General features: G+C 39.3%; 1 protein-coding gene and 1 pseudogene across 8 annotated transcripts in view; one reads left to right on the top strand and one right to left on the bottom strand.

The window, feature by feature from the left end:
* The window catches only part of Akap13 (A-kinase anchoring protein 13), a 300,754-nt gene that overhangs the window by 120,561 nt on the left and 153,982 nt on the right, over positions 1-26,211 (top strand). For 7 of the 8 annotated variants that reach the window (XM_040730180.1, XM_040730175.1, XM_040730179.1 and 4 more), the window contains exons 4-5: positions 3,542-3,838; positions 12,591-12,774. In XM_040730180.1, the coding sequence (XP_040586114.1) occupies positions 3,542-3,838; positions 12,591-12,774 (481 nt within the window). Of the gene's footprint in view, positions 1-3,541; positions 3,839-12,590; positions 12,775-12,838; positions 12,936-26,211 lie in introns of those variants that run through there. The other variant, XM_040730182.1, reaches the window with a different exon arrangement.
* On the bottom strand, positions 16,991-17,144 carry LOC121133513 (annotated as a pseudogene).

Genomic DNA, 26,211 nt, shown 5'->3' with positions numbered 1-26,211 from the left:
CCACGTCACATCAGGCTTTTCCTTATGTCCTTCATCACAACCCTTGGTTCTAACATTCCATTTCCTGATGTTCTTTCTCTCCTCACACTGTATATTTTGTGTTTCTTTTTGCCTGGTTGGTCGGTTTCATTGTAGATCTGCTTAAGAATGGTCACTAATAACATAATATTAGACTACCTTCAAATCTCCTCTGCTAATGAAATTAGCCCAAAACTCTCCAGTTTAGCCTCAGCCAGATTCTAGGAGAAGAGCAAGAAAGCACCTATATTCTTTGCCAGAATAACACAAGACTGCTCGCTCGCCCAGTTGCTAATATTGTTCTCCTCTGAAACCTCTTGAGCTCGGCCTCCATAGCCTGCATTGCTCTCAGTGCTATTGCCTTCCAAGCTCCTACTAGAGTGGCGTGTTAAACCCCGTTTACAGTGTTACTTCTTTCTGGCCCAAAGTTCAAAAGTTTTCCTCATTCCGTCAAAAACCATGACCAAGGTAACTTATAAAAGAAAGTTTTGGCGGGCTTACAGTGTCTTGTGAGTTCGTTTCACATCATGGCAAGGAACATGGCATCAGTCAGGCAGTCATGATCCTGAAGCGGATGCTTAGAGCTCACATTTGATTCACAAGCAGGGATAGAGAGAGAGAGCATTGGGAATGGTGTGGCCTTTTGAAACCTCAAAGCACATCACCAGTGACATACTTTCTCCAATAAGGCCACACTTCCTACTACTCCTTAAACAGCGCCACCAACTGGGAACCAAGCATCCCAGCATTATGAGTCAGTAGAGGTTATTCTCATTCGTACCCCAGGAAGTAAGTAAGAAGAGGGTGTCTAGTCCACTGGAATTAAGGTTATGGATGGTTGTGAGCCACTGTGGGTGCTGGGAACCAGCCAGTGCTCTTCCTAACCTCTAATCCAGTTCTGCAACACAGCCCTTTGTTTTTGATTTGTAGTAACTCTTCCAATATACTCTAACAAGAACTTACCCAAGAAACGTTCCCTTTCCACCTTTAGTCTATAGTTTGTTTTTGAAGTAAGCATAATATTATACCAAACAATTTTCAGATTTATTGCACATTTTACTTACTCTGATTAGTAATTTATTCTTCAGATTGTGGATTTATGTGCAAAAGGAAAGTGGATAACTTTCCCAGACAACATACCTTGGCCTAACATGACCTAACATTTGAGAACTATAAGAAAGGACCTTGACATTGCCAAGGGGAATCGATTCCTCCCTTCAGAGCCCCCATCATGTTGTTGTCTAGGTATCTGTCTGTCTGTAGCATTAATAACTCTTGTTGTAAACTTACCACAACAGTCCACCACAGTGTCCCTTTGAGCCCATATCTGAAACTTTCATAAGCTCAGTTTAGCTTTTCACTAATAGAGCTGACAATAGCTTACTTATCCACTTTTTTTTGTTTTGTTTTGTTTTGTTTTGTTTTGTTTTGCTTTACGAGACAGGGTTTCTCTGTGTTGTTTTGGAGGCTGTCGGTCCAGCCTGGCCTCGAACTCACAGAGATCTGCCTGCCTCTGCCTCCCGAGTGCTGGGATTAAAGGCGTGCGCCACCACCGCCCGGTGTCTTATCCACTCATGGGTTCTTCTGTCAGTCCAGCAGAGATAAACAAAGTAGTGGTGTTTAATCAATTCTTCCTCCCTCCCTTCCCTCCATCTCTACCCACATCTTACCTTCCTCCTTCCTTCCTCTATCTGACGTTTCTCCCCTCTCTTCTCCATCCCTTCCCCCTTGTCACCTCCCTCCTTAGTTATCTTATTTCTCTCTGCCTTTGCTTCTGCACAAATGAGCAGTCATTTTGTCAGCCATACATAGATTTCTGTGCTTACAGAAATATTTGAATATAGTACTACAACTTTATCATAGCTGTTTTGTTTGTGTATATGTGTGTACATACAAAAGGTGAGTATATAGATAGACCAGTAAATTATATTTACTGCTAGTACCATTGCCTTTTTGATTCAAGTTTTCAGGTTTTTATCTGTGCAAAAGTTTGGGGAAAGGGATTGGCAAGAAAGAATAAGGTCTGTTTTTGTGGGTTAAGAGCATTGGATTTTTTATTTTAAGCTAATACAGCATATTCTCTATGGCACAAGTTTAAAGTTTGAAGGTAGAGTTCATTTTGTATCCATCACTGTTAATAACATCACTATTAGATACACGACTGTCATCTGATTTTTCATCTCCTTCAGGCAGTGGCTCACCTGGTGGTATCCTCTTTTCTCTGTTTATAGCATTTGGCACAAAGCTCTTGAGTCATAATAAATGTAATAGGCCCATGTTCTTTTGCATCAGCTTTGACTGTAAATAATGAATTCTGCTTTGTAGTATCTGCAGATCTTAGGCATACTACTTTATTTCTTGAAGACTTGGTGATCATATTACCAAATTGTTACATGGAGAAAACGGTATACCAAATGTCCAGTATATAGTAGCTATTTGATTACTAAGCACATTTTATCAATACAGACACTAACAGCAGTGAGAGCTGTGTTGTGTCACAAGGGCAAAGGTTTAAGGAAGATTCTGGGAAATATAAATGGAAAAACAACTTATTATTTTTAGGTATATAGAAAACAATTATTTTTCTTTCCCTCTTTCCCTCAAAGTGGTATGGTAGGAGCAGAATATAATAGCTAATTGAGATCAGTGTTAGAAAATTGAGAAAAAGCAGTACATGCTTTGTTAATATAATCTCCATGTCGGAAATACTATATTCTGAAAAGGCAGGAAAGTGTGGAGAAGAAAGTCTTGTTATATAAGAACCCACAGACGCTTTGTGCTGCTTTGTCCTAGAAGTCTGGCTCTCGGGGAGCTTGCAGTGGCATGCAGTTGTTGTTTAGCCTCAGGTCACGTGGTACCTGTTCCTCTGTATAGTGGGAAGCACAGTCCACTTAATGTTTGCCTTTTCTGAGTTGGGCTTGTAGCCACAGCATTGCATCATCTTTATTTGAACCAGGTGATTTGATTGACATGCTTATTGCTGTAGTGGTTGAGACAGGTAGGAAGTATCTGGGAGCAGCAATTCTTACGTAGCTTTTGGACCTTAACTTGCATGAAAGCTTATCCTTTTAGCCGTTCTACAGTGTTGATTTACTGTGTGGTGGTGCAGGGCTCTCTGTGCTGCTTCTCCCATATCTCTGTTCTTCTTCTTGTTATTTCAGTTCTAACTCTGTTCAGTAAGCCTTAGACTGTCTGTTGCATGCTGGATCTGATAGGATCTGATAGGATCCTAAAGCTTTCATTCTGTAGTTTGTTCAAATATACAACACCCGTTGTACACTGTTTTGTGTTACCAGAATGGTGAAAGTGGGAATTCATGTTCGCTCACCGATTGTTAAAGATAGCATTGATATTTGCTAATAACAATAGGAAAATAAAAAATAGAATTTTATGAAATTGGGAGAGAAAGGTTTTCTTGTAGGAGAAGAAATCCTGTGTGTCACGAAGAAAGCTGAAGGGACCCACTAGGGCTCTTCTTTCATCAGTTAAACTCCATTTTCTTTGCTTCCCGTTCTTTCTTTAGGTCATGACTGCTGTGAGACGGTGAAGGTGCTGCTCTGTGCTTCAAGAGGGGGCCTGCCCGTGTTTGTAGTAGCTGAAGAAGACTTCCATTTCTACCAGGATGAGGCTTATGATGCAGCTCAGTTCCTGGCAACCAGTGCTGGCAATCAGCAGGCTCTGAACTTCACTCGTTTCCTCGCTCGGTCAGGACCCCCTTCTGGAGATGTCAATTCACTCGATGAGAGGGTTGCACTGGCATTCAGACACCTGAAACTGCCGGCAGAGTGGAATGTGTTAGGGGCGGATCAGACCTTGCATGGTGAGAATTCACACAACTCACAAAGTGCTTCTGTTTCTGCTTCTGCTTTTAAACAAGCACTGTGTTCAAGTTTCCCGCATGGTTGAGTAAATTAGAATTCCTGTACAGAGTACTCTCTTCTCCCAGTGATATAACCTAAGAAGACTGTCACATCTCTGTGGGCCTGACTTGACTTTTTTTCAAGTAAGGCAGATGGTTTACACTCCACGAGGAGAACAGCTGTTTACTCACAAAATTATAAGTACAAGCTTTTTGTTACTGTACGCTGGGCTTCTGTAAAAATACTGTGGAGTTGTAGGAAAGCAGTTATAAAGGAGTGTGTCAGGAAAGCATGAGGTCAAGATAGCGTTGAGAAACTCCACAGTTCTTTGCTAAGGGTATTGATTTTATGACTCTCTATATGAAAGTTCTTAAAGGACTGCATTAAACAAACACTTCTGTTGTAATAAATACTTAATAAACCCTCCTATTTAGACAAGGGTTTCCCCATATAATTATTCTTACAGCAAATGATATCTAGATGTCATGATTATAAACGTATTATTTTAGTAAAATATTCCTGGGTTCATTAATAACATCCTGTTCTATCCTTAGTTGAAATCCAAAGGAAAAAAATGTAGAACTCTCCCACATAGCATTCAGAATGTTTGCTTCAATACTGATGAGAGCTCCATTGGAAGAGTGGCAGTCAGGCTTCTGACACAAGGGTTTGCTTACACTTAGTACTTATCTCTAAAAGAGCATGTGATCTTACATGGTGTCGGGAGTCCACCCAGCTTCAATTATACTGTTGTGTTTGGTGAGCAGAGCAGAAGTCTGCCTCTCCACAGGTGAGCGGAGGAGTTAGTTCCTAAAGGCAGAAGCCACGCTTAGTTCCTGTTCTTCAGCCAGTCAGATAAGTTGACTCTTCCTTGATCAAGTGGAAAAGAAATATTTGCTGGCATTGATTCTATTAAATCAAGTTTAAAGGTAAGCTGTGACCAAACAGCACAATGGTATGCCCCATGCTTCTGAGGCATACTGATGATGGTAACAAATGCTGCCAAAACTGGATTGTTCAGGTAAAACAGGAAAAATATATGGACAATCAAATCTAGAAGAAAACTGCTTTGTTTTGTTTTTTTTCACTTATTAATACAGTACCCAAGAAACTTCTGTGCTGCTAAGATATTAAGGTCCAAATATGTGACATTTAGAGCCTGAATACCTGTTGATAGATCCCGATTCTTCCTAACAGCTCCTGCCATTTCTGTATTGATGTGGGAACAATTATTTTTACAGTTTTATCCTGTCCTATTTAAAGAGGGCCCAGGACTTAGTTTGGTCATGTTCTGGTAATTAAACGGAACAGTGAGAGAAGTAAAGATCAAAAAGTTCTGGACCTCAGGTTTCCATGTCTTTTTGTTTTTAAACACCCCCTACCCGTGCGTGCCATGTGTGTGTGCATGTGTGCTGGTGTGTATTACAGTAGATTCTGTGTCCTGCTCAACATGGATGCTGGGAATTGACCTCTGGTTTCTGTCGGATCCAGCAAGTACTCTTAAGTGCTGAGTCATTTCTCCAGTCCCTCCCTTCCTTGTCTTTGGTCAGAGGAAACTGGCAAGCTTTATTCACTGTATACTTTTAGGAACAAGAAAATATCAATTCATACTTGTTACAGTGAATATTTTGGTTTGTATATAAAGTGTTGGCAAAGGCACCTTAGTTGGGGCTTGGGATCCAGTTAGTATTGTTGAGAAATGGAAAGTTGGATCCCGGGGCAAGTAGATTAATCCACTGATGAGTTACTGGCTGAATGAACTATTAGAAGGTAGGCCTGGATGAAGAAAGTCCTTCACGGAGGATGTACTTTGAAGAGTATGTCATGTCACTGACTTTTCTCCTTTCTACTTCTTGGTCACTATGAGGTAAACTGCTTTGTTCTACTATGCTGTTCTGCTGAGATTTACTGCCTCATAGTAGGCCCATAAACACAGACTGACACTATGACCCAAAGGAGATGTGGCTCAGATGGTAGAGTGCTTGTCCAACATGGATGAAGAGCTAGGGTTAATCCCCAGCACCTCTGTATTGGGTGTGGTGAAGCTCACATGTAATTCCAGGCTATAGAAGGTGGTAGATACGGGAGGAACAGGAGTTCAAAGTCATCCCCTGCTACATAGAAAGTTCCTAGTTAGTTTGAGATATATGAGACGTAGTCTCAAAAAACCAAAAAAAAAAAAGGAATCACTTGTTTTCAGTTATTTGAATACCCCACATTTTGTCATAGTACTCAGAATGGTTGACACAAGCAGTTAAAATTAAAAGATGAAGTTCAGACATGAATGCAGAATAATATCTCCCATTCTGCTTATAGAAATGCCAACTTCAAAGAAGTTTGGTAGTTCTTCTATTAGCTAGAATTCTACTTTTTGGTATTTACCCTAGAAAAATGAAAGTTTATCTTCACCAAAATGTATATATACAAATGGGCCTACAGTTGCATTGATCATTATTATCAGAAACAGCTCACATCCCTCTCAGAGTGAGCATGCTAGCCAGTTGTGATATAGCCACACAAATGGTCACCACTCAGCAATTCAAATGGAAAAAAGCATTGATAATATGCAGCAGAGTGCATGTACTTTGAATTCCTTGTGTTTAAGTAAAAAAACAGTTCCCAAAGATTATATATGATTTATGTGTTTTGAAAGATGTTATTAAAATTTTTTAAATAAATCCTAAAAAGACAGTAGTTACCATAGGCTTGGAGTGGGGAAAAGTCTAACTTCAAAGATTTACTATGAAAGAATTCTTTGTGGGTATTGGAGTTATTCTGAAGCCTGTCTATTGATAGTTTGCAAGACCCTAATGCATGCGTTATAACTTAGAGTACTGTATATCTCCCCAAAGTGAGTTTTATTGTAAATAGTAACTAAAATTCAAAAGTAAGCGGACAAGTTAATTATATATACTTTGCAAGGGAAAATAATATGTTTATTCTTTTTCTTTCTTTTTGTTTTTGTTTTTTCGAGCCAAGGTTTCTCTGTGTAGCTTTGGAGCCTGTCCTGTAACTATCTCTTGTAAACCAGGCTGATCTTGAACTCACAGAGATCTGCCTGCCTCTGCCTCCCAAGTGCTGGGATTAAAGGTGTGCACCACCACTGCCTGGCTAATATGTTTTCTCTTACGCGCGCGCGCACGTGTGTGTGTGTGTGTGTGTGTGTGTGTGTGTGTGTGTGTGTACGTACGTGCATGCGTGCGTGCTCATGTTCTTGCTTACATGTACATATATACCACAGCACACATGTAGTCAGAGCAATCTACAGGAGTCAGTTCTCTTTATCACATGAGTTTGTGGAATAAAACTCCTGTTGTCAGGCATGGTGGCAAATGCCTTTACCTACTGTGCCATTTCACTGGGTGAAGTTGATAATATAAAAATATTTAGTTTTAAAAGTATGTAAGTTCATGCCTTGAATCATGAATCGGATTCGAATGCTCTCAGTCACATTCTGTCTGTTAGAGTTTGTTCAGTTGTGGGTTAGAATCTAGGAGCATTGGCTGTGATCATGTTAGATGAATATAATTTAAGAGCCTGTGTTTGCCACTGAAGGACAAATATAATGGAATAATCAGTTTACACCAGCCATTTTATATAGTTAATTGAAATGTATTTTAACGGAAAGATGTGTGAAAAACTTGGTACCTAGGATGAAAACAGGTAGACAGGAAATCTTGATATCTAATAGGGCCACTTGCAGTTGAATTTTCTTTCCGAGTAATTCTAATACTATACAAAGGAAGAATGCAAAATATATGGTAATCCTTCCACTAATTGTTGAGATGCAGTGCTCTTCACCCCAATTCTCACTCCTAGATCAGTGATTCCTGTGGAAGTGGTTCATATGTCTCCTCAGGAAAAAAACTGCATATACCTGCCTACTCATAAACATTTACATGTAACAAATTCACAGCCCTCCTAAACCTGGGGCATGAACATGAAGTTAAGAAACCCTGGCTTAGTCTGGGGTTTTTAAATGGAAAGAAACAAGGGAACTGGAGTTAACTTGTTATATCCTGGCTTCTATATGGAAGTTTGTAGAAAACATTAAATTGTTACTTAATTCTGTCATCAATGAAGTGGACAAGAGTGTAGCCTGGTTTGTGTACTAGTTGTTTTGAATACACCATGACTACTATCTCATTATCTTTCAAGGCACAAAATGTTAATAAACCTTGACAGGTCAAAAACAAAGGGTAAAACAGGCAATCCTAAGAGGAAGATTTTGTGAAGAAAAATGGGATTGCTTTCCTTTGCTCTTACTTTTTTGCTGAAGTTAGCCTTAACTTCCAATTTGAGCAACAAGAAATTTTGTTTTTTATTCTTTAAAAGATTTTATTATTTATTTACTCATTCCTTCGTTTTAGCCAGGACTACATAATAAGATCCCATCTCAAACGAATTCTAGCTCACTTTCTGCCCCCAGCCTGTTAAGGATGCTCCCACTCCTTTTGAATGTAAAGATTCCTGCTTCTTGTGGGTCTACAGGTTTACTTATAGGCCAGTGCTCAGAAGTGGGCAGGGCAATGACTTTGGACTCTCATGGCTACAGATTCAAACAGTACTGTGAGGAGGGCTTGCTGGGTAGATTGATAGGCTAGGACAATGCATGTCATCCTTGATTGTCACACCATCCAGAGAATCTAATAGTTGTTTATTCAGAAAACATAACTTGAAAAAGTTTAAAATCTTCCAGCACACCCCTTGTGGTTGAATGCCTTCTGGGATCATCAGCTTTCGTGCGGCTCTGGGGAGCTGTGTGAAAGTGCTTCCATCATGAGAGCAAATAGCAGTTGAAGCTTATAGACCTTTCTGTGGTTTAACCATGATAGACCTTTGCATATAAGTGTGGTTGTTACAGTTTGAACTTAGAATGATCCCACAGTTTTGAATGCTATTTCTAAGGTTATAGAGACTTTCAGTTTGGGCTAGCTGGTAGAAGAGGTCACTAGGGGCAGGTCTTTGGAGATAATAGCTGCTTCTGGTTCTAGCCCTGGACTAACTGTTGTCCTATGTGCTGCCATATGAACAAGCTTTGGCTGCATTCTCTCACTGCCATGTTTCCCCTGCTATGAGTGGGTAAAATTTCTGATACCAAGAGCCACTATAAAGCCTTTGTCTCTTAGTTGTTTGGTCAGGTATCTTGATCATGACTTTGAGAGAACAAATTGGCACAGTGGTCAAAAAGGAACACAACCAACATGGGTCTTATGAGATAACTCAGGACCTAACTACCTGGAAGAGAAACATTCAGGAGGGCATAGATGAAGAGGCATTGTTAGAAATGCTGCAAGAACATTCTGATTCCCTTGATATTATTAAATTCTAAGTGATGAAGGACCCAAATAACATGGTAGGAAGTCTAGCTAGCAACCTAAAAACAAGAAGTTGAGAGCTGAGGAAGTGGCTTGGGGTAAAGGCCTTGCTGCACAAGCATGACAGTCTGAGTTTGGATCCCAGCACCCAGTAGAAAGGCAGGTGTGGTGGCTCACATTTCTAACACCAGTGCTGTGGGGTGGAGACAGGCAGATCCTTGGTCACCATGCCCACAAGCACCTCCAACCTACCTCCACAAACATTTTAGTAACTCCTGAAACACAGCGGAAGAAGACCCAGAATCCTGGGTGGAGGAACCATAGCAAATGAAAATTGATTGGGAATTATTGGTACTCTGCAGTTGAACTCGAGATGAAAGGAAGAGAAGCAATCTGGGAGGTAGAGGTTAAGGTTAGAGCTCTTATGCTATTACAGCAAAACGACCTGGATGAAACTCTGTTGATATTTTAATCCTTTCTTCCCTTTTATCTTTGTCTCCTCTTTTTCAACCTAATTCACAAGACTCATGTGAAGAGCCGATAAAATATGGAAAAGAATAAGTGGCTATTTAGTCAGTCTGAGATACATACATGCAGCGACACTACTAAACAATAAAATAGAATACCACATGGCAGCTGTATGGAAAATCTCAGGAAAGATAAGATGAAGTAGTCTCATACAAGAACATTTGCTGTATCATTTCATTTATATGGACTTTTTGAATAGGCAAAACCCACAAGGAATTCTAAGCAGTGGTTGGCTCTAGTAATGAAACTTTAGTTGAAAAAGAACATAAAAGAACTCTGCTTAATGTTAATAATGTCCTGTATTTTAATGGGAGTTTGACTTGCCACCAGTATCTAATGTGCTGGGTATGTGCCCATGCCTTTAATCCCAGCACTTGGGAAGAAGAGGCAGACAGATCTCTGTGAATTCGAGACCAGCTTGGTCTGCTGAGTTCTAGGACAGCCAGAGCTACATAGTTAGACTATATGTATATACTGTTGTACTGTATCACATGTATTTTCCTATATCTTAGTCATTTACACTTTTAACCACGTATTGAATTCTAGTTGGTGGCGGCACCCAGCAAGTCAGTCTGATGTCTTCAGGTTTCTTTGAAATATGTGAACAGTAAGGTAGATTGATGAAACCAGGAAGGAAAGTTAGCTGATAAAGCACATACATTGATGGGAGAACACTTACTGTAGGACCTAAGTATTTGAATATCTGGTAATTGTAAAATCCTTTCAGTTTATATGTATTTGAAATGATAATAGAAAATGAGGGGTGGGATTGAAAAGTGGGGATGCCATAAGACTCAAGGTGCTTGGCCTCATGGTAACTCACCTGGTGAGGAGGCTGAAAAGAAAGCCACTTTGAGGAGCTGTTGCCTGATAAGGCAGGAATTAGCAGGCTCTGAAAAAAATGCCTGCATATTTCCTGGTCCATAAGTGCTTAGTGCTTTGGTATTTTGATAAGGTTGTCCAGAGTGTTGTGAATGACATAAAGCACAAGTCAGATGTGTTTAATCCTTGATGAAAATTCCTTCTGCCTTTTCCCCTGGACTTGTTACTTCCTTGAAGAGTGTGTTTATTAAAATGTAAGCTTGGAAATATAATTATATCTCCAAGGACATTATTTTCTATGGGCTTTTTAGGGATTGGGGTTCAGTTCTTAGAGTACTGAGTGTTAAATCAGGCCCCATGTATGCTCAGCATTCTGCTCGAGAGCTATTTTCCCAGTCCCTGAGACATTGATACTTTTTCGTCTCTCTCCCTGCTTGAACTCATTGCGAGTCCTGAGTTGATCCCATGTATTAAAAAGACCATTTTGCCTTTAATGAAACTGTGTTGGTCATAAGGTAACAGAAGTGATATTAGGAAACAGTGCAATTGGAGAGATATCTGGGGAGATCTCTCCATGATTAAGTGCTCATTCTATATTTGCAGAGGACCTGAGTTCAGTTCCCAGCACTCAGGTCAAGTCGTTCACAGTTGCCTTTAACTCCAGTTCCAGAGGGTTCAATTCCCTCTCATCTGAGGCACTTCAGTCACTTGCAAAAACCCCTGCAGTTCATTGTAAAGTCACATCTTTAAGGATATGTTCATTCCTGTTGTGATACTCACATGTAAAACCGTCGGTAGATTTCAGAGTAAAGGAAAACGCTGGGATCCATCCAAGAAGTCTGGGAATGCTAAGTAACGAAGTTGAGACCCAGAAACCATTAAGAATAAAAGATGGAAGCCAAGCCTGGAGGAAGGAAAGCACAACTCCTGGAGCTGAGTCACGGCACATGTCTAGCCACAGGTCCTAGAGCCTGTCTTCACAGTCCAGCACAAGACAACGAGCTAGGAAAAGTGTTGCTAGTGAAGTTAACATGTAATTTGACGCCCAGGAACAGGGCCAGAAGCAGAGACGGAGGAGAACTGGATTAATGACAACCCTACCGCCTGTCGTTAGCCTAGCATTTCATCTATCCCTCTCTGTTACAGCAGCTCTGAGAAATGATGCTGTCTTGCTCCAAGGATATGAAAGTGAAGGTCAGAGGCAAGTTAGTCATGGGTAGTCACACTGATGCTTAAGGCCGGGCTTGAACCCACTTTTGCCTGGTCTAAAGCCCTTTCTCACCTTACCTAGTTTGTTAGTGACCTGGTATGCCAAAAAGGATCCTTCATTTCCAGTGAAATAAACCCAAACACATAGTGAGGTTTATTAGTGTAGTCTTACAATTGGTCTCATTGTACCTGAAGATTTATTTCATTTTCTCATTAAGCAAACACAAAGCTGGTAGTGCCAGCAATTTGATATGCCCGTAGTGTGAGGGACTAAAGACCTGTGTGTACTTAACAAGTCGAACCTGTTTTTAGTGTTTAACTAGCCAACTCCTGTCTGCGCGTTCTTTAAAAATAATTATACCCTTCAGGACATACCCATCTAGGTCCTGACAACTGTTCATCTTAGATCCCCATCATATGGAAGGAGCTGCATTTAGTGTGGTTATTGCCGTGGTTTGTTTTGTTTTGTTTTGTCTTGTTTTGTTGGTTTGTTTGTTTATTTGTTTGTTTTTGTGGAAGGAACATAATGTAGTCACCTTTATCAATCTCCCTGAAAAGGTACAGAAATGACTTGGTTGGTTCTCTCTGTGGGCATTTGTCTCCTAGTGAAGATTTTGTGTCATAATTTCTTTCTAGCTTTGTTGCCTTTACTTTAAAAGGGATTTTTACCTGGAATAAAGTTGTTTGCTGTATGCTATAGTTTGCCTTCAAGATCCTAGATACTTGGAGGCAACAGTATCTCCCTAAAGTCTTTTTCTGTTGTAGTGGTTTCTTTGGTCTTTGTTGGTGGTTATTGTTTATATATTTTTATGTTTATGTTCCTCCCCATTTACAGATGGTGGCCCTCGGGAAACGTTGATGCATTTTGCTGTGAGACTGGGACTACTGCGGTTGACATGGTTCCTGTTACAGAAGCCAGGTGGCCGTGGAGCACTCAGCATCCACAACAGGGAAGGGGCAACGCCTGCAAGCCTGGCATTGGAACGAGGTTACCACAAGCTCCACCAGCTTCTGACTGAGTAAGTCTCCCTGGTGCCATTAGCCCCACCCCACACTTCAGAGGAGTACAGCGCACTGGCTCTGTACCTTGCCTGCTCGCCTGCTCGCCTGCTCTCCTGCTCTCCTGCCTCGGAGCTCTGAAAGCTTGCTCCTGTTAACTGCTCATTGTTGAGAGGACAGTGTGAGTCATGTTACCATTTTTCTTTCTCTTGTCTGTGTTCACTGCTCCTTATTGCTCATATTTTATTGAGAAGTCAGAATGAAGTCCCGTGGAAGCAGTGTCACACTGCTAGTGTATAGTTTATATGATTGAGGGAGGACAGTTTTGCTGTGCCACACTTTTTGTCCTGGTATGTCTTCAAGGCACCAGTGAATAATTAGGAATTAATAGCTAGATGTTATAATTGTATAGAAAATACAGTAAAAGTTGAATTTTGGGTTCAATACAATTTCTGTGAATAAAGTTAAGCAGTGGTTTCTTATGAGATGAGAAGCAGTTAAAAGCAATTGCATTGTCGTGGAAATATGCAGTAGGAAATCCTGTTTGTCTTTGGGTTCAGTTCTTGTTTCTTTGAAGGCTCTTTTGGAGGAAGACTAGTAGTCAAAACATTGAAAGATTTTCCCCCCTTTATAAATAAAGTAATAAATAGAGTTGCAATGCTTTCCCATTGGAATATTTCCTTGCTTAGTATATTTTTACTAGTTTTATGATCACCATTTTTCTGTTATAGTATATGAACCAAACTATATTGGTTCCCTGTTCTTTAGTTTGAGGAATTCTTGTAAACTAAGGCAGTATTTCCAGATATTTTGCCTTGCTTGAATTAGATTTAATTTAGTTGCATTTCATTTCTCTTTCTATTTCTCTGTTTGTCTCTGTCTCTCTCTTTCTGTCTCTTTTTCTCTCTCTGTCTCTGTCTCTCTGTCTCTTTGCCTTTATTTGCTAAGCTTATAACGTTCCCGACAAGCCAGGCACAAAGGTCCTTGCAGTCGGCCTTACGGTGGATGCAGTGAGACAGTAGTGGAAGGAGGGGCACCCTTCATCCTGGATGAGCTTTGGATACCTGAGCTTCTTATGACTGCGTTCCAGAATGTGGTCTATTCTGTTCCTTCATACTTACCGTCTGGCCAGTGTTCAGTTTCATTCTGTTGTTGGCCTAGTAGTTTCAAGGAGGCATTGCTTTAAAATGGAAACAATTAACTCAGAATAACTGTTAGGATTTTTAAATGCAGTTCCTCCAGATTTGATATTACAGCTGAGTTTTTGCTGGGAAGCTGGGCTTGTTATGGACTGCCATCCAAATGAGGAAATAAAATGATTGCAACAGCTTCATTATATGTTTGGACGAGGGTGTCACAAGACAGTTATTGCAGCATGACTTTAAGAAAGTTGGAATATATTATTCTTGGAGATTTTTTACTTACTTTAAAATACAACCTCATTATTTACAGAAAAGTAAATGTCACTAATGCTTCCTTTTAAAGGGAGAGTGTTGAGGGAAAAGTCAACCCGAGAAATGGAAGAAGACTTTGATAAGACTGTGACCACCTCATTGCAGGTCCTTCTTCCTGAGCATGAATTCTGCCGGGTACTTACTGTTTTGAAGTCAAGGAAAAGTGCTGAGTCACAGTTGTCAATTAAAAAAGTAGATGTGATTCTCCTAGTTCTCTTAGTTGAATACCAGTAGGCTTTGCTAAAACTCATCCATGATGGTGGGTCAGGAGAGATCATTTTTTCTCTCTCTCTGTTGTGGATACACACACACACACACACACACACACACACACACACACACACACACACACACACACACACACACACACACACTAAAATGTACTCTTTGTGTTAGCTTTAATTATATAGCTCAATGTTATGTAACCATCACCACTATCCATTTCTAGAGCCTACCATGAACTCACAGAAACTCTGTACACATGTAGCACCAGCTCTGCATTCACTCTTTCCCCATTCCCTGGTAACCTCTGTTCTACTTCCTTTCTCCAAGAATCTCCATTCTAGGTACCTCACATGATTGTGCCCCTTAAGATTCAGCTGTGAGCCAGGCCTGCTGGTGCACACCTTTAATCCCAGCACTTGGGAGGCAGAGGCAGGTGGTTCTCTGTGAGTTCAAGGCCAGCCTGATCTACATAGTAAGACCCTGGCTCAAAAACAAAAATGATTCAGCTGTGTTATGTAGTATGTATTAGAATAAATGTTATTTTAAGATTTCTAAAAGAGATTTAATACTCTCATCATAAAAAAGTAGTAGATAAGATGATGGATATGTTAAGTGGGTTGATTTAAACAGTTTTTATGCTGTATCTATCTATCAAACTAGTTATGCACCATAAATATGCAGAGTGGTTTTTATGGATGGGGCAGTTAATGAAGTTAAAAGATAGAAGTAAAAGATTAGCAGATGAATAAACAAAACAATGTGTGTGCACAGAGTGAGATATTATTATTAGGGAGGAAGCAGGCAAATCACCTCAAAGAGGCAAATTAACTGATTGATGGTAAGAAAGTAGTGAGCGGGAAATAGGTGGCAAATCTCCTAACGGATTGTTCATTGCTTTCTGCTTGTGGGATCCTTATGAAGAGTCTGAGGAAGAGACTTGGTAGGATCTGTAGAGAATACCGCAGAGCTTATGGGCATTCCTGAGGAAAGGGTTTGTTTTAGGAGGTTCACAAGTTTATTTTGAAATGGAAGAATTGCTGACTGCATGCTGCTGTCTCTTCAGTGTATACTAAAACCTTTAGACGTCGTATATGATTGTCTCCCCTCGCATTTTAGTTTTCTTCCACACAGGCTTGCCTGATCCACCCTGTCTTCTCCTCCCTCTCCATCATTCCTTTTCTTTCCCCTTCCTTCTGTGGTACTAGAGATTGAGCCCAGGGCCTTAGGAATGATAAATATGCACCTTTTTATGTATGTATGTAGCATGCTTACAAGGGGAGGGCAGAGGCTGCACATGACGACTTCCTCTATTGCTCCACCTGAAAGGTTTTTGGTTTTTGTCCTGAAACTAGAGCTTGGTTTGTTTTCATATTTGAGTTTCAGTATTTTGTTTGTTTGGTTGGCTGGTTTTTGTGTGTATGTGTGTGTGCTTCCCCCCCCCCCCCACCAGACTTCCTGGGCACCATCCTGATCCTCCTGTCTCCACTGCCAGCACTAGGGTGCAGACTCAAGCCACCATGCTTGGCTTTTTATGTGGGTGCTGGGAATAGGAACTCAGATCTGTTGCTTGCACAACAAGCACTTTACTGAAACATCTCTCAGCCAAGGTCTTCCTCTTTTATCACCTTTAAAAAAAATCAGGACCAGATTGAGGAATGTAATTGTTAACTTGACAGAATCTACATTCACCTGGTAGATGGGCCTCTGGGCATGTCTAAGGGAGATTATCTTGACTGCATTTATTGAGGTAGGAAGAACTGCCTACTGTTTGGTGGAACCATTTCCTGGTTGGGGTCCTGGACTGTGTAAGTGGAATGAATACAGAATGACCAGATGTTCCTGCTTCCTTTGTTTCCCTGTCAAGATGAACTGAACCCTGTGAGCTTTTTACGAACCCTTAAGTTGCCTTTTTTTAGCCTATTTTTTCACAGTAACAGGAAAGTAGATGGTAAAGGATTCTTCGCAAATACATTCTGGACAAAAGTAAAGATGTAGATAGAAATGGCCACCAATACAGTAACATTTCAAACATAATTCCCTTATAATGAACAATTGTTGAAGTGGGTGACATTTTTATAATTTTTATAATTTATATCAGTCATACAGGCATAAGGGTATGCTATGACCATCTGATGTTTTTGTACTTTCAAAATATTATACATTTTAGTTCAGTTCTCACAGCTCAACAAATTTTTAACAAAGATTCAGTTTTATGCCTTTAAATTTTTAAAGTTGCCTTTTTAAGATTTATTTTATGTGTGTTAATGTTTTGCTTATATGTATCTATGTGTGCTAACTACATGCATTCTTGGTTCCCTTGGAATCAAGGAGAGAGTATCAGATCCTCAGGAACTGGAGTTATGACAGGTTCTTAGTCATCATGTGGGTCCTAGAAACTGGACCTGAGTCCTCTGGACGAACAACAAATGCTCTCAACCTTTGAACCATCTCTCTAGCCTTGAGCTTTCCACCTTTCTGGGATAATTCATTTGCAGATAAGGAAAATATATAGCCAAGTTCTTCATGTCATGCATTCACATATGACACCCCCTAATCTTCATATGCTGTCCAGTTTCTTTATGATACTGGAGTGACTCTCATTAGGACCACATAGGTGAGAGGTTCTGTACTGAGGAGATTACATCCTTGGGCATCTTCTCTTTCATCTCCTCTGGGTTTGGCTTTAGAGTGAGGCCCTGAATCCAAAACATTGTGGCTCTGCCTCACTAGTTTGTAGCCACTGTGTTCTGCTCTCACCACAGAGTCACTATAAAGGATAGCTTTGTCAATCCTCCTCCTCCCCCTCCTCCTTTTTTTGTAACCTATGATTACTACCTTTAACTTAGAATAGTGACTAGAAAGGGGATAAATATTGACTTCTTACTCTCATTTTGATCTTACACTATTACTGTGAGTATATCTATGGTCTGAAAATTTCTTCACTAAAATGTTTTCAGTCTTGTGAGAAATCTTAGCCTAGAAGGAGTTCATATAGTCCTGCTCCAGCTTCAGATGGAACATATTCATTTTTTCCCGTTTACATTTTCTATCCAAGATCCCTAGCTTGTAGGTGATGGGTAGAGTAGGAGAGAACTCGAGTTGGCAGGTCCTTGGTATAGTCAGTGCTAAGAAGTGGTAACCTTAGGTGAAGGTGGCCTTGGAGTAGTCTGAGAAGACAATTTTGAACCAGATCTTACCAGATTTTGCTAATGTCTCACATAACATAAAGAAGGAATTTTAGAACCTGAATCATTTATGGAAAAGACAGCACTAGGTAGGACCTAAGAATGTAAACCTGATAGCATGTTTGCTATACTACTTTGGAGTATATTGTTTCAGGTATATTGTTTCTTTTTCTCAAGTTTTGCTTTCTTCATCTGATAAGTGACAGCTAGGAACCTGGACTGTGTAGTGCAAAAGTTATGACTAAGTGCCCAGATTTTAGATTTTCTGTGGAATAAAGAAAGGAACCCTCAGCATGTAAGTTTGAAGAGAGATACTGTGTCGTGTATTATTGTTAAGAGGTGGAGTGTAGCTGAGTGTTGGTGGCGCAAATCTCTAATCCAGCACTCGGGAGGCAGAGGCAGGCAGATCTCTGTGAGTTGAGGCCAGCCTGGTCTACAGAGTGAGTTCCAGGACAGGCTCTGAAACAATACAGAGAAACCTTGTCTCAAAACAAACAAACAAACAAACAAACAAACAAAAAAGGTGAAGTGCTTCAGGAGAATCTTAGCTTCCTCACTTGGATGAGTGAATTAGAAAAACTCTGAACCTATGCTTTGTCTTTTTAAAATAAAACTGTTGCACCTCTCTTGCTGTTCTGCCTCAGTCACATTGTGGTTTGAACCAGATGCAATTTGTGCAGATGCTTTGCTAAACTACATGGTGATCTGTTTGAAAGTTTCGTAAAATTGTAACAGCATCATTAATATTAAGGCCACTAAACTGTACAACTCAAATTCATTTGATTGGTCTGCTGGGAATTCTTTTTGTAATATATATCATGGTTTTCTGGAAGTTAAAATTAGTAGAGAAATGGAGACAATTTCAGAGCATCCATGTTTGAATGTGAAGTCTTCCTCCGTGAGGCAGTATCACAGGTTGATTTTTAAATGACGTGCATTACTTCTGTCTTTAGAAGAAAAGACATTCTTTTAAAATTGTCAACTCTAGAGTGTTGACATAAATTGCTGAGGTATTTCAATTGCTAATAAGAGCCAGTTTACAAGTATTTATCTTCATAAGCTTTATTTGATTTTTAGTATTGTTTTATCACATAGTTATTTGTTGAATGGCTGTGTTTGTCTGGAATCCATAGTTAGTACATTGCAGATACTGTTTTAATTTAGCCTTACAATGACCTTTCTGAAGAAAATGTTATTTGTGATTTGTGGATGAAAACTGGGTGCTCACAGAACTAAAATAACTCCTGAAGGATACACAGAAAGATGTTTTACAGAGACATCAGTAGAAGTACAAGGCCAGCATTCTTCCCTGCATAGAAATTTGACAGAGAGAAGAAATTCAGGAAGACACTGCTAGGATGCAGGATTAAATAGAGCTTAACTATAGAAAGGTCATCTACTTTCCATTTAGCCGCAGCCTCTGTATGGAGAACACAAGATCCTCTCTGTAATAACATTATAGTTAGAGGACTCATTAGGATTTTTAAGGTATGATTGGTTACTCTTATGTTATTGTCTTCATTTTGAGTCTCATAAAAGCCTGATGAACTGGTAGAATGAATATTATTGTCCCTATTCTATAGTTGTGGAAACTGAGGTGAAGGAAATGAAGTCCTTTGCCTGTAGTCACAGGCCCATAAAGTAACACCTAAGTTTAGTCTGAAGTCTCCTGATGGCATTTGTAAATGTGCAGGTCCCAGACCCAGACCCTTATAAGTATCAAGTACTCAGTCACAGGCTGTTGTAGTAGGCAGTGTTAGCCCTTCTCAGAGGGTTTATGCTTATAAATTTTGAGTCCTACTTTGGAGACACTTAAGCATGAAACCTGAGTCCTGTCAGGCATCCTGAATAACGATGTGTACACATCTCACAGTAGAACTAGGGACAATTGTGCAAGATGTTCTGTCAACACTGTGATTGCCTTTTAGGGGTCCTCTTAAGGACTTGATAAGTGGATTCCAATGCTTATCTATTACAAAACAAGTTTGGAGCCTTTGCTTTTTGCTTAAGAAGTGGTGGAAGGATGAAATAGATACGTAAACTTAGTTCTAAAATAATGGCCAGAGAGAAGGATCTGGAACAGCCTGACTCTCACCTGTCTTACTTGCTAATCCTTTCCATGGCTTCTCATTTAAAATAGGTCAGCAAATGTGATGTGTAGTTCCTGGAGTGTCTAAGTAGCTTGCCCAAGACTATATTCACAAGCCTGACTTTTGAAAAATAAAGAAAAGCATTGTTGGTAGCAGTATCAGGTTTTTAATTGGCAATGTGCTGGAATATTGCAAAGTACATGTCTTTTCTGAAGATGATGAATTTTATTCGACAATAATTCCAATTACCATATTCTGTATTTTACTAGGCATTTTTCAGAAATACTTACTCTCTCTGCAGCCTGTAGGGAATGAGGATGTTCTCTCCATTTCACAAAGAAACAGATGTTTAGTTTAGAAATGTTTAATAGAGCAGTGTTTATACAGCTTGAAAGTTAAATTGTAACATTGCTTTAAGCATCCTATAAAAGATAGGTTGGTATTAGAAGTTAGATGGGATCATTAGGGCCCTTCCCTAGCATCTTTTATTTAAATCTTTCCTCTCTCTGTATGATGTCAAGTGACCTTGAGCAGGTGTTTGCTCTCAATTGTAATGTAATGTTTAGGCCTAGAGTTTCTCATATTTGTGAAATTACAGATCTACATCTATACTAGTGTTCTCCATGGCAACAGCTTGTGATTTTTTTTCCCCTGGACTACGTGGTTCAGTGGGTACAGATCAGAAAATGAAGGATCACTTAGAACATCTACTTTATACATTAGTATAATTAATATATGCCAGTAAAACATTTATAGAAATAGTTGTGTTGAATAACCATTTTGCAAAAAAATACTTGACTCATAATGAGTATTATTAACATGGAATGAAGTTGTGTGATTAAAAAAAACATAACCCTGTACATTTGTTACAGTTTAGTAATTACACTTTTGAAAGCTTATCCTAACAGTGGAAGGACTTCTCCATGCTATCATGCATTAGATTGTCCTTCAGTTATTTAACTTGTGTACTTTTTATATCAATAATATCTATAATTAGTTGAATTATAATAATCAAGTCAGGAAAGTTTTTAGTGACATGTTTTCTCAAAAGCATTTGTATTAGCATTCCTAATTAAGCTAGTCATGAAACTCCTAAATTGGCTGGCATTTTATAACTGTCATTTTGACAAGGTTTTTTTTTTTTAATGTTTAGTGTACACAGGCACAGAAAAGCATTTGTATTCGTTAAGTACTTTTATTAAAGTTTTGTTTTGATATTAGTTAGTGAAATTAATGAATTAGGTGGCTAACTTTTTGCAGACATATTTTCCTCATGTTTTATTTGTTAATTGAGCATCAGTTATCATAGTTAACATTTTCTTTTCTTTAAAATTTGGAGATGGCAATGTTGTTATTCTGCTTTTAATTTTTTCTGTAAAACACGAATAATTTATAAATAGAACTTTTGATTAAAAGGTAAATGGCTTAAGTAGGATGAGAAAATTGTGATTTAGAAATTTTTATAGATTTTCATTTTTATCTTAATTGTATTTATGTAATTATTGTGTTTGTGTACACATGCCTATGTATATACACTTAGAGGCTAGAACCTGGTTCCTGGTATCCATCTTTATTGCTCATCACCTTATTTTTTGAGACAGCCTCTCAGTGAACCAGGAAATACCCAATTGGCTAGATGGGCTCACCAGCGAGGTTCTAGAATCCACTTGATCTAGACCCCTCAGCTCTGCAGTTACTGGCTTATGACTCTACCTCTGGCTTTTTATGTTGGTGCTGAAGATCTGAACTCATTTGTTCATGCTTGAATAACAGTCACTTTATCCTTGGACCCTTTTCCCCAGCATACTTAATCTTTCTAAATGTTAATAAATGCTATTTTTAAAAGTTTATAAAGATCAAATGTTTGTAGTTCTTGTTTATACCTTTAAATTTTTATAAACATTTGGCTCAAGAAAGATAAAATTTTCTTCCTAAGTTTTCTATCACCAGTACATTTTCTCCATACGGATCCTGTAAAAGTAGCTGTCTTGTCCATATGAGAATTAGTAGTAATTCTGCAATTAAGGAAAACACTTTTATAGCTTTGTAGCATTTTACTGTTATGGTACATGTATATTTTGTATGCTGTAGCCAGTAGAACTTCTGTATTCAAAAGCATAGAAGAAGGCTTTTACTTTACATCATCTAGAAAGTGCTTGAAGACTCCTTATTTCCTGTATCAGAAGAGCAGCTTCACTGGCAGCCTGATGTAACTTCTGCATTCATTTGGTCATTGACCACATAAACTTTCAGTAGATAGACAGACATTTGATGCTCCAAGTGGCAAAACTAGACTTGGATTTAATTGTGTTTCTTCTTATATAAAACAGGGATGGGGGATCTGTAAGTCAGAAGTATTTTAGGGTTAAAAGGAGTATGTTTGTAAAGTTCTTTGAAACTTAACATGACCTTTATCTGAGGAGTGAAGAAAGAAGGTTCCTTGGAAATATCTTAACGTTGATTATGATACTGTTTTTCTTGATCATCCACTTTCTTACTGTTTCTTGGTTATACTTACCCTGAAACTGTGGCACAGTAAAAGTCCTCCACCCCTTTGGATTTGGAAGGAGAGTCATGAATAGTGGTAGGTGTTATGAGGGTCATTGCCTAGCAGCCCCCTTAAGAAGATCTGTGTGCTCACTAATATTATTATATCATCATCTGATAGCACTCAGAAGCCTCCTTCTGATTTTGTCCTTTGGAATTAATTATAACTGTCCCTATGATATACCACATTTTGTGTTGTAGTTTGGGGCATACAAACACTGAGCTAACACTTGTCCTTCTTGTTCATTTGAGCCTCAAAATTAACTTAGTGTTTCATCCTTATAGTTGAGAAAGTTGAAGTGCAGAGAGAATATAGTCCCAAGATCACACAGGTGGTTCTGTCAGAGTAAGGAAGCTGAACTAAGGCTGTCGTTTTCTAATTTTGTTGTAATTACTCCTCTGAAAATGTTTTCTTTTCCTAATTACTTAAGAAGAAAATGTTTACAACACAGTACTGATGATAGATGGCACTTGCTAAAGTATGTGTCTTCTTGGCCTTGTTTTTTCCTTTGTTCTTCTCCTGTGTTAGTTATTTAGGGGAGAGTGACAATTCTGTTTCCTGCGGTAGTTTGGATATAGTTGGGGCTCATATGTTGATGTTCAGGACAGTGTTCATAGGTGAGACATACTGGACAGCCCTAAAGTCTGAGAGGACCACACTGGGAAGAGATGATAGTGGTTCTTATAATCAGACTAGTTATAAAAGCCTAAAGCTGACCCCAAGTCATTCTTTGACTTTTGTCTAGTAATATGACCCATGCTTCCATACATGCTTTAGGATTCTTTGCCATCCTCCGTGAGATGACACAACCAAGGAAGTCTTCTCAGAGCCAATGCTTTTACTTTAACTTTTAGTCTCTAAACTAAGTTAACAAATCTTTTATTTATACCTATCCACTATTTCATTATAGTAATGAAAATGGACAAATACATCCCAGCACTTCCACCCCTCGAAAAAGGAAGAAGAAAGCCAACAAAATTCCTAGTGAATCTGCATATATGTGAATATTTATCTGACAATACCTAGCTGTTTTTACCCTTTGATCTACTTATCCTGCTTCTGGAGTTTAGACTTTGCAGCTCCATTTCAGTGGAGTCGTGGTTGATTTTGTAAACCCCATTGAGGTTTGGCAATGTTACAGTGATGCGGTTTCTTGAAAGATATTGCAGTAGCTCTCAAATAAGGAACCAGATGTTGCAGTTCCTTGTCCAAAGTAGGCTCTGAGGCCGAACGCCCCATTTTCGAGGGCTGGCCTGAGTGTTTTTGTTTTTTCTTAAAGCGATAGTATGAGTCCAGAGCCCAAATAGGATGGGCTTGAGATATTCATGGTGCTTGAGCAGACAAGTGTAAGTATCGACTTTCACACTGATGTATTACTAGTCTTCACTAATGTTTTCCACTAGGTTTTTATTGTAACTGAACAGAGAAGTGGCTTTGGACTTCCCCTGAATGACTAGTGTTACTAAGTCTGGAAAGTGTTTTCTTTGTACTTCACTCGTTGGGGGTTTTCATGTGTGTTAGCAGTAAGCTTGATTTTTAATTTTTTGAAGTTGCAAGGTGAGAGGGTAGAGAGATAAATTATTGGCTGTTGTGTAGCAGTGACATTACTCAGAATTACTTGAAGTCTACTGTCTACTATAGGCATACTGAATTTTGTTGAACTGCATATGTAAATTCTTGGGTTTGGTGCCAGTTATAGACTCTCAGTTTGGATGCTATCTATAGCCCTACCTCTAGAGAATGACTTCTAATTTATATTATTCTACAATTTTAAAATGTGTTGTAGATCCTGTAAAATTTATGAAAAAATACATAATATGCCTGATTGGCTTCTGTTACATATTATCAAATTTTGTGCAAATTGGATATTGCTATAATTTGAAGGTAATGCTGGGAAGTAAAAAATGAGGCATATGGTTTTAGAATTGAGTCTGTATACAATTTCTGACCTTGTGATTTATTACCTGGTGTCCTGGAGGCCAATTACCTCTTTTTTTTTTTAAAGATTTATTTATTATGTATACAGCATATATGCCTGCGGGTCAGACAGGGCACCAGATCTCATTATAGATGGTTGTGAGCCACCATGTGGTTGCTGGGAATTGAACTCAGGACCTCTGGAAGAGCAGTCAGTGCTCTTAACCTCTGAGCCATCTCTCCAGCCCCCCAATTACCTCTTAAATCTAAATTTCCCTAGATGCAAAAATGTAAATACAGCAATACTAGCTCCAGAGTTATAAGGATTAAAGGTGCTAATGATGTTTGGTTTCTTACTAAGCATCTAACATTGTTTGTTAACGTCATCCTTTGGTTTTTCTTTGTCTACCTTCTCAGTGTTTTGTCACCACCAGTAAGAATAAAGTCCTAGTTCCCATCAAGACTCTCACTGCTGTCACATACAACTCTCAGACCTCATTTCGTAGGCCCTGTTCCCATTGCTTTCTCTCCACAGCTGCACTGGTCCTAGCATTCTGTGCTGGGTCCCTGAAATTATCTGTTCCATGGACTCTGCTTGCTGACTCTTTATCGTTGAAGTCAGTTTTCATCATTGCCTCTGATGACTTTTCCTGATGACTTATGTGAGGAATCCAAACTGTATCCCTCAGTAAAAGAAGCTGTTTCAGGAGGACCCTTGTATGTCTTAATTCTTTATCAATATATAACCAGTACCTAGACTCATAATAAATACTGAATAAATATTTTTTTTTAATTTAGGTTAGAAACAATCTTGTTTCACATGTCAATCCCAGCTCCCTCTATCTCCCCTCCTCCCCCGCCCTTCCCACCAGGTCCCCCAATCCCCCACCCACTCTCCACCCCGATCCCAGGGAGGGTGAGGCCTTCCTCGGTGGATCTCCAGTGACTGTCATTTCATCCAGGGTAGGTCCCTCCACAAGAGTCTCTCATATTGTGGCATGGGCACTAAAAGTGTATTTGTATGCCATGTATAAGTACTACCCATGACCCCATAGATTACCTAGGCCTCCTCACTGACACCCACATTCAGGGGGTCTGGGTCAGTCCAATGCTTTCCACACAGCCATCAATCTGGGGTCCAAGGGCTGGGGTCCAAGAGCTCCCCCCTTATTCAGATCAATTGGGGTTAAACTGTGGGTTAAACCAGCCCAGTCTTAACTCTTTTGCCTATCAGTTCTCTCTTTCTGACACTGAATTCCAGGAGTTCAGTTCAGTGTTTGTGGGTATCTGCCTCTGCTTTCATCAGTCGTTGGATGAAGGTTCTATTTCCTAGACTCTGGCAGTGGAATTGTATGCTGGCACTCCCTTGATTCATGTCTAAAATCCATAAATGAGTTAAGTACATACAATGTTTCTCTTTTTTTTTTGTAACTGGGTTACCTCACTCAGGATGGTTTCTTCTAGTGCCATCCATTTGCCTGCAAATTTCAAGATTCCATTGTTTTTTTCTGCTGAATAGTACTCCATTGTGTAAATTTTCTCTATCCACTCTTCAGTTGAGGGACATCTGGGTTGCCTCCAAGTTCTGCCTATTACAAATAATACTGCTATGAACACAGTGGAACAGACATCCTTGTTGTATGAATGTGCATCTTTTGGGTATATGCCTAAGAGAGGAATTGCTAGGTCTTGTAGTAGACTGATTCCCATTTTCCTGAGGAATCTCCATACTGATTTCCAAAGTGGTTGTACAAGTCGGCACTCCCACCAGCAGTGTAGGAGTGTTCCCCTTTCTCCACATCTTCTCCAGCATGAACTGTTGCTGGAGTTTTTGATTTTAGCCATTCTGACAGGAGTGAAATGGCATTTCAGAGTTGTTTTGATTTGCATTTCCCTGATGGCTAGGGATGTTGAGCACTTTCTCAAGTGTCTCTCAGCCACTTTAGGCTCCTCTACTGAGAATTCTCTATTTAGTTCTTTACCCTACTTTTTTATTGTATCCTTTTGAATAAATATTTTTTATGTTGGAATAAATATG

Source organism: Mesocricetus auratus, unplaced genomic scaffold (assembly GCF_017639785.1).
Source record: "Mesocricetus auratus isolate SY011 unplaced genomic scaffold, BCM_Maur_2.0 Super-Scaffold_4256, whole genome shotgun sequence".
In the NCBI taxonomy this organism is placed as follows: Eukaryota; Metazoa; Chordata; class Mammalia; order Rodentia; family Cricetidae; genus Mesocricetus; species Mesocricetus auratus.
Note: the sequence above shows the minus strand (reverse complement) of the source record. Positions and strands in the feature narration are given on the sequence as shown.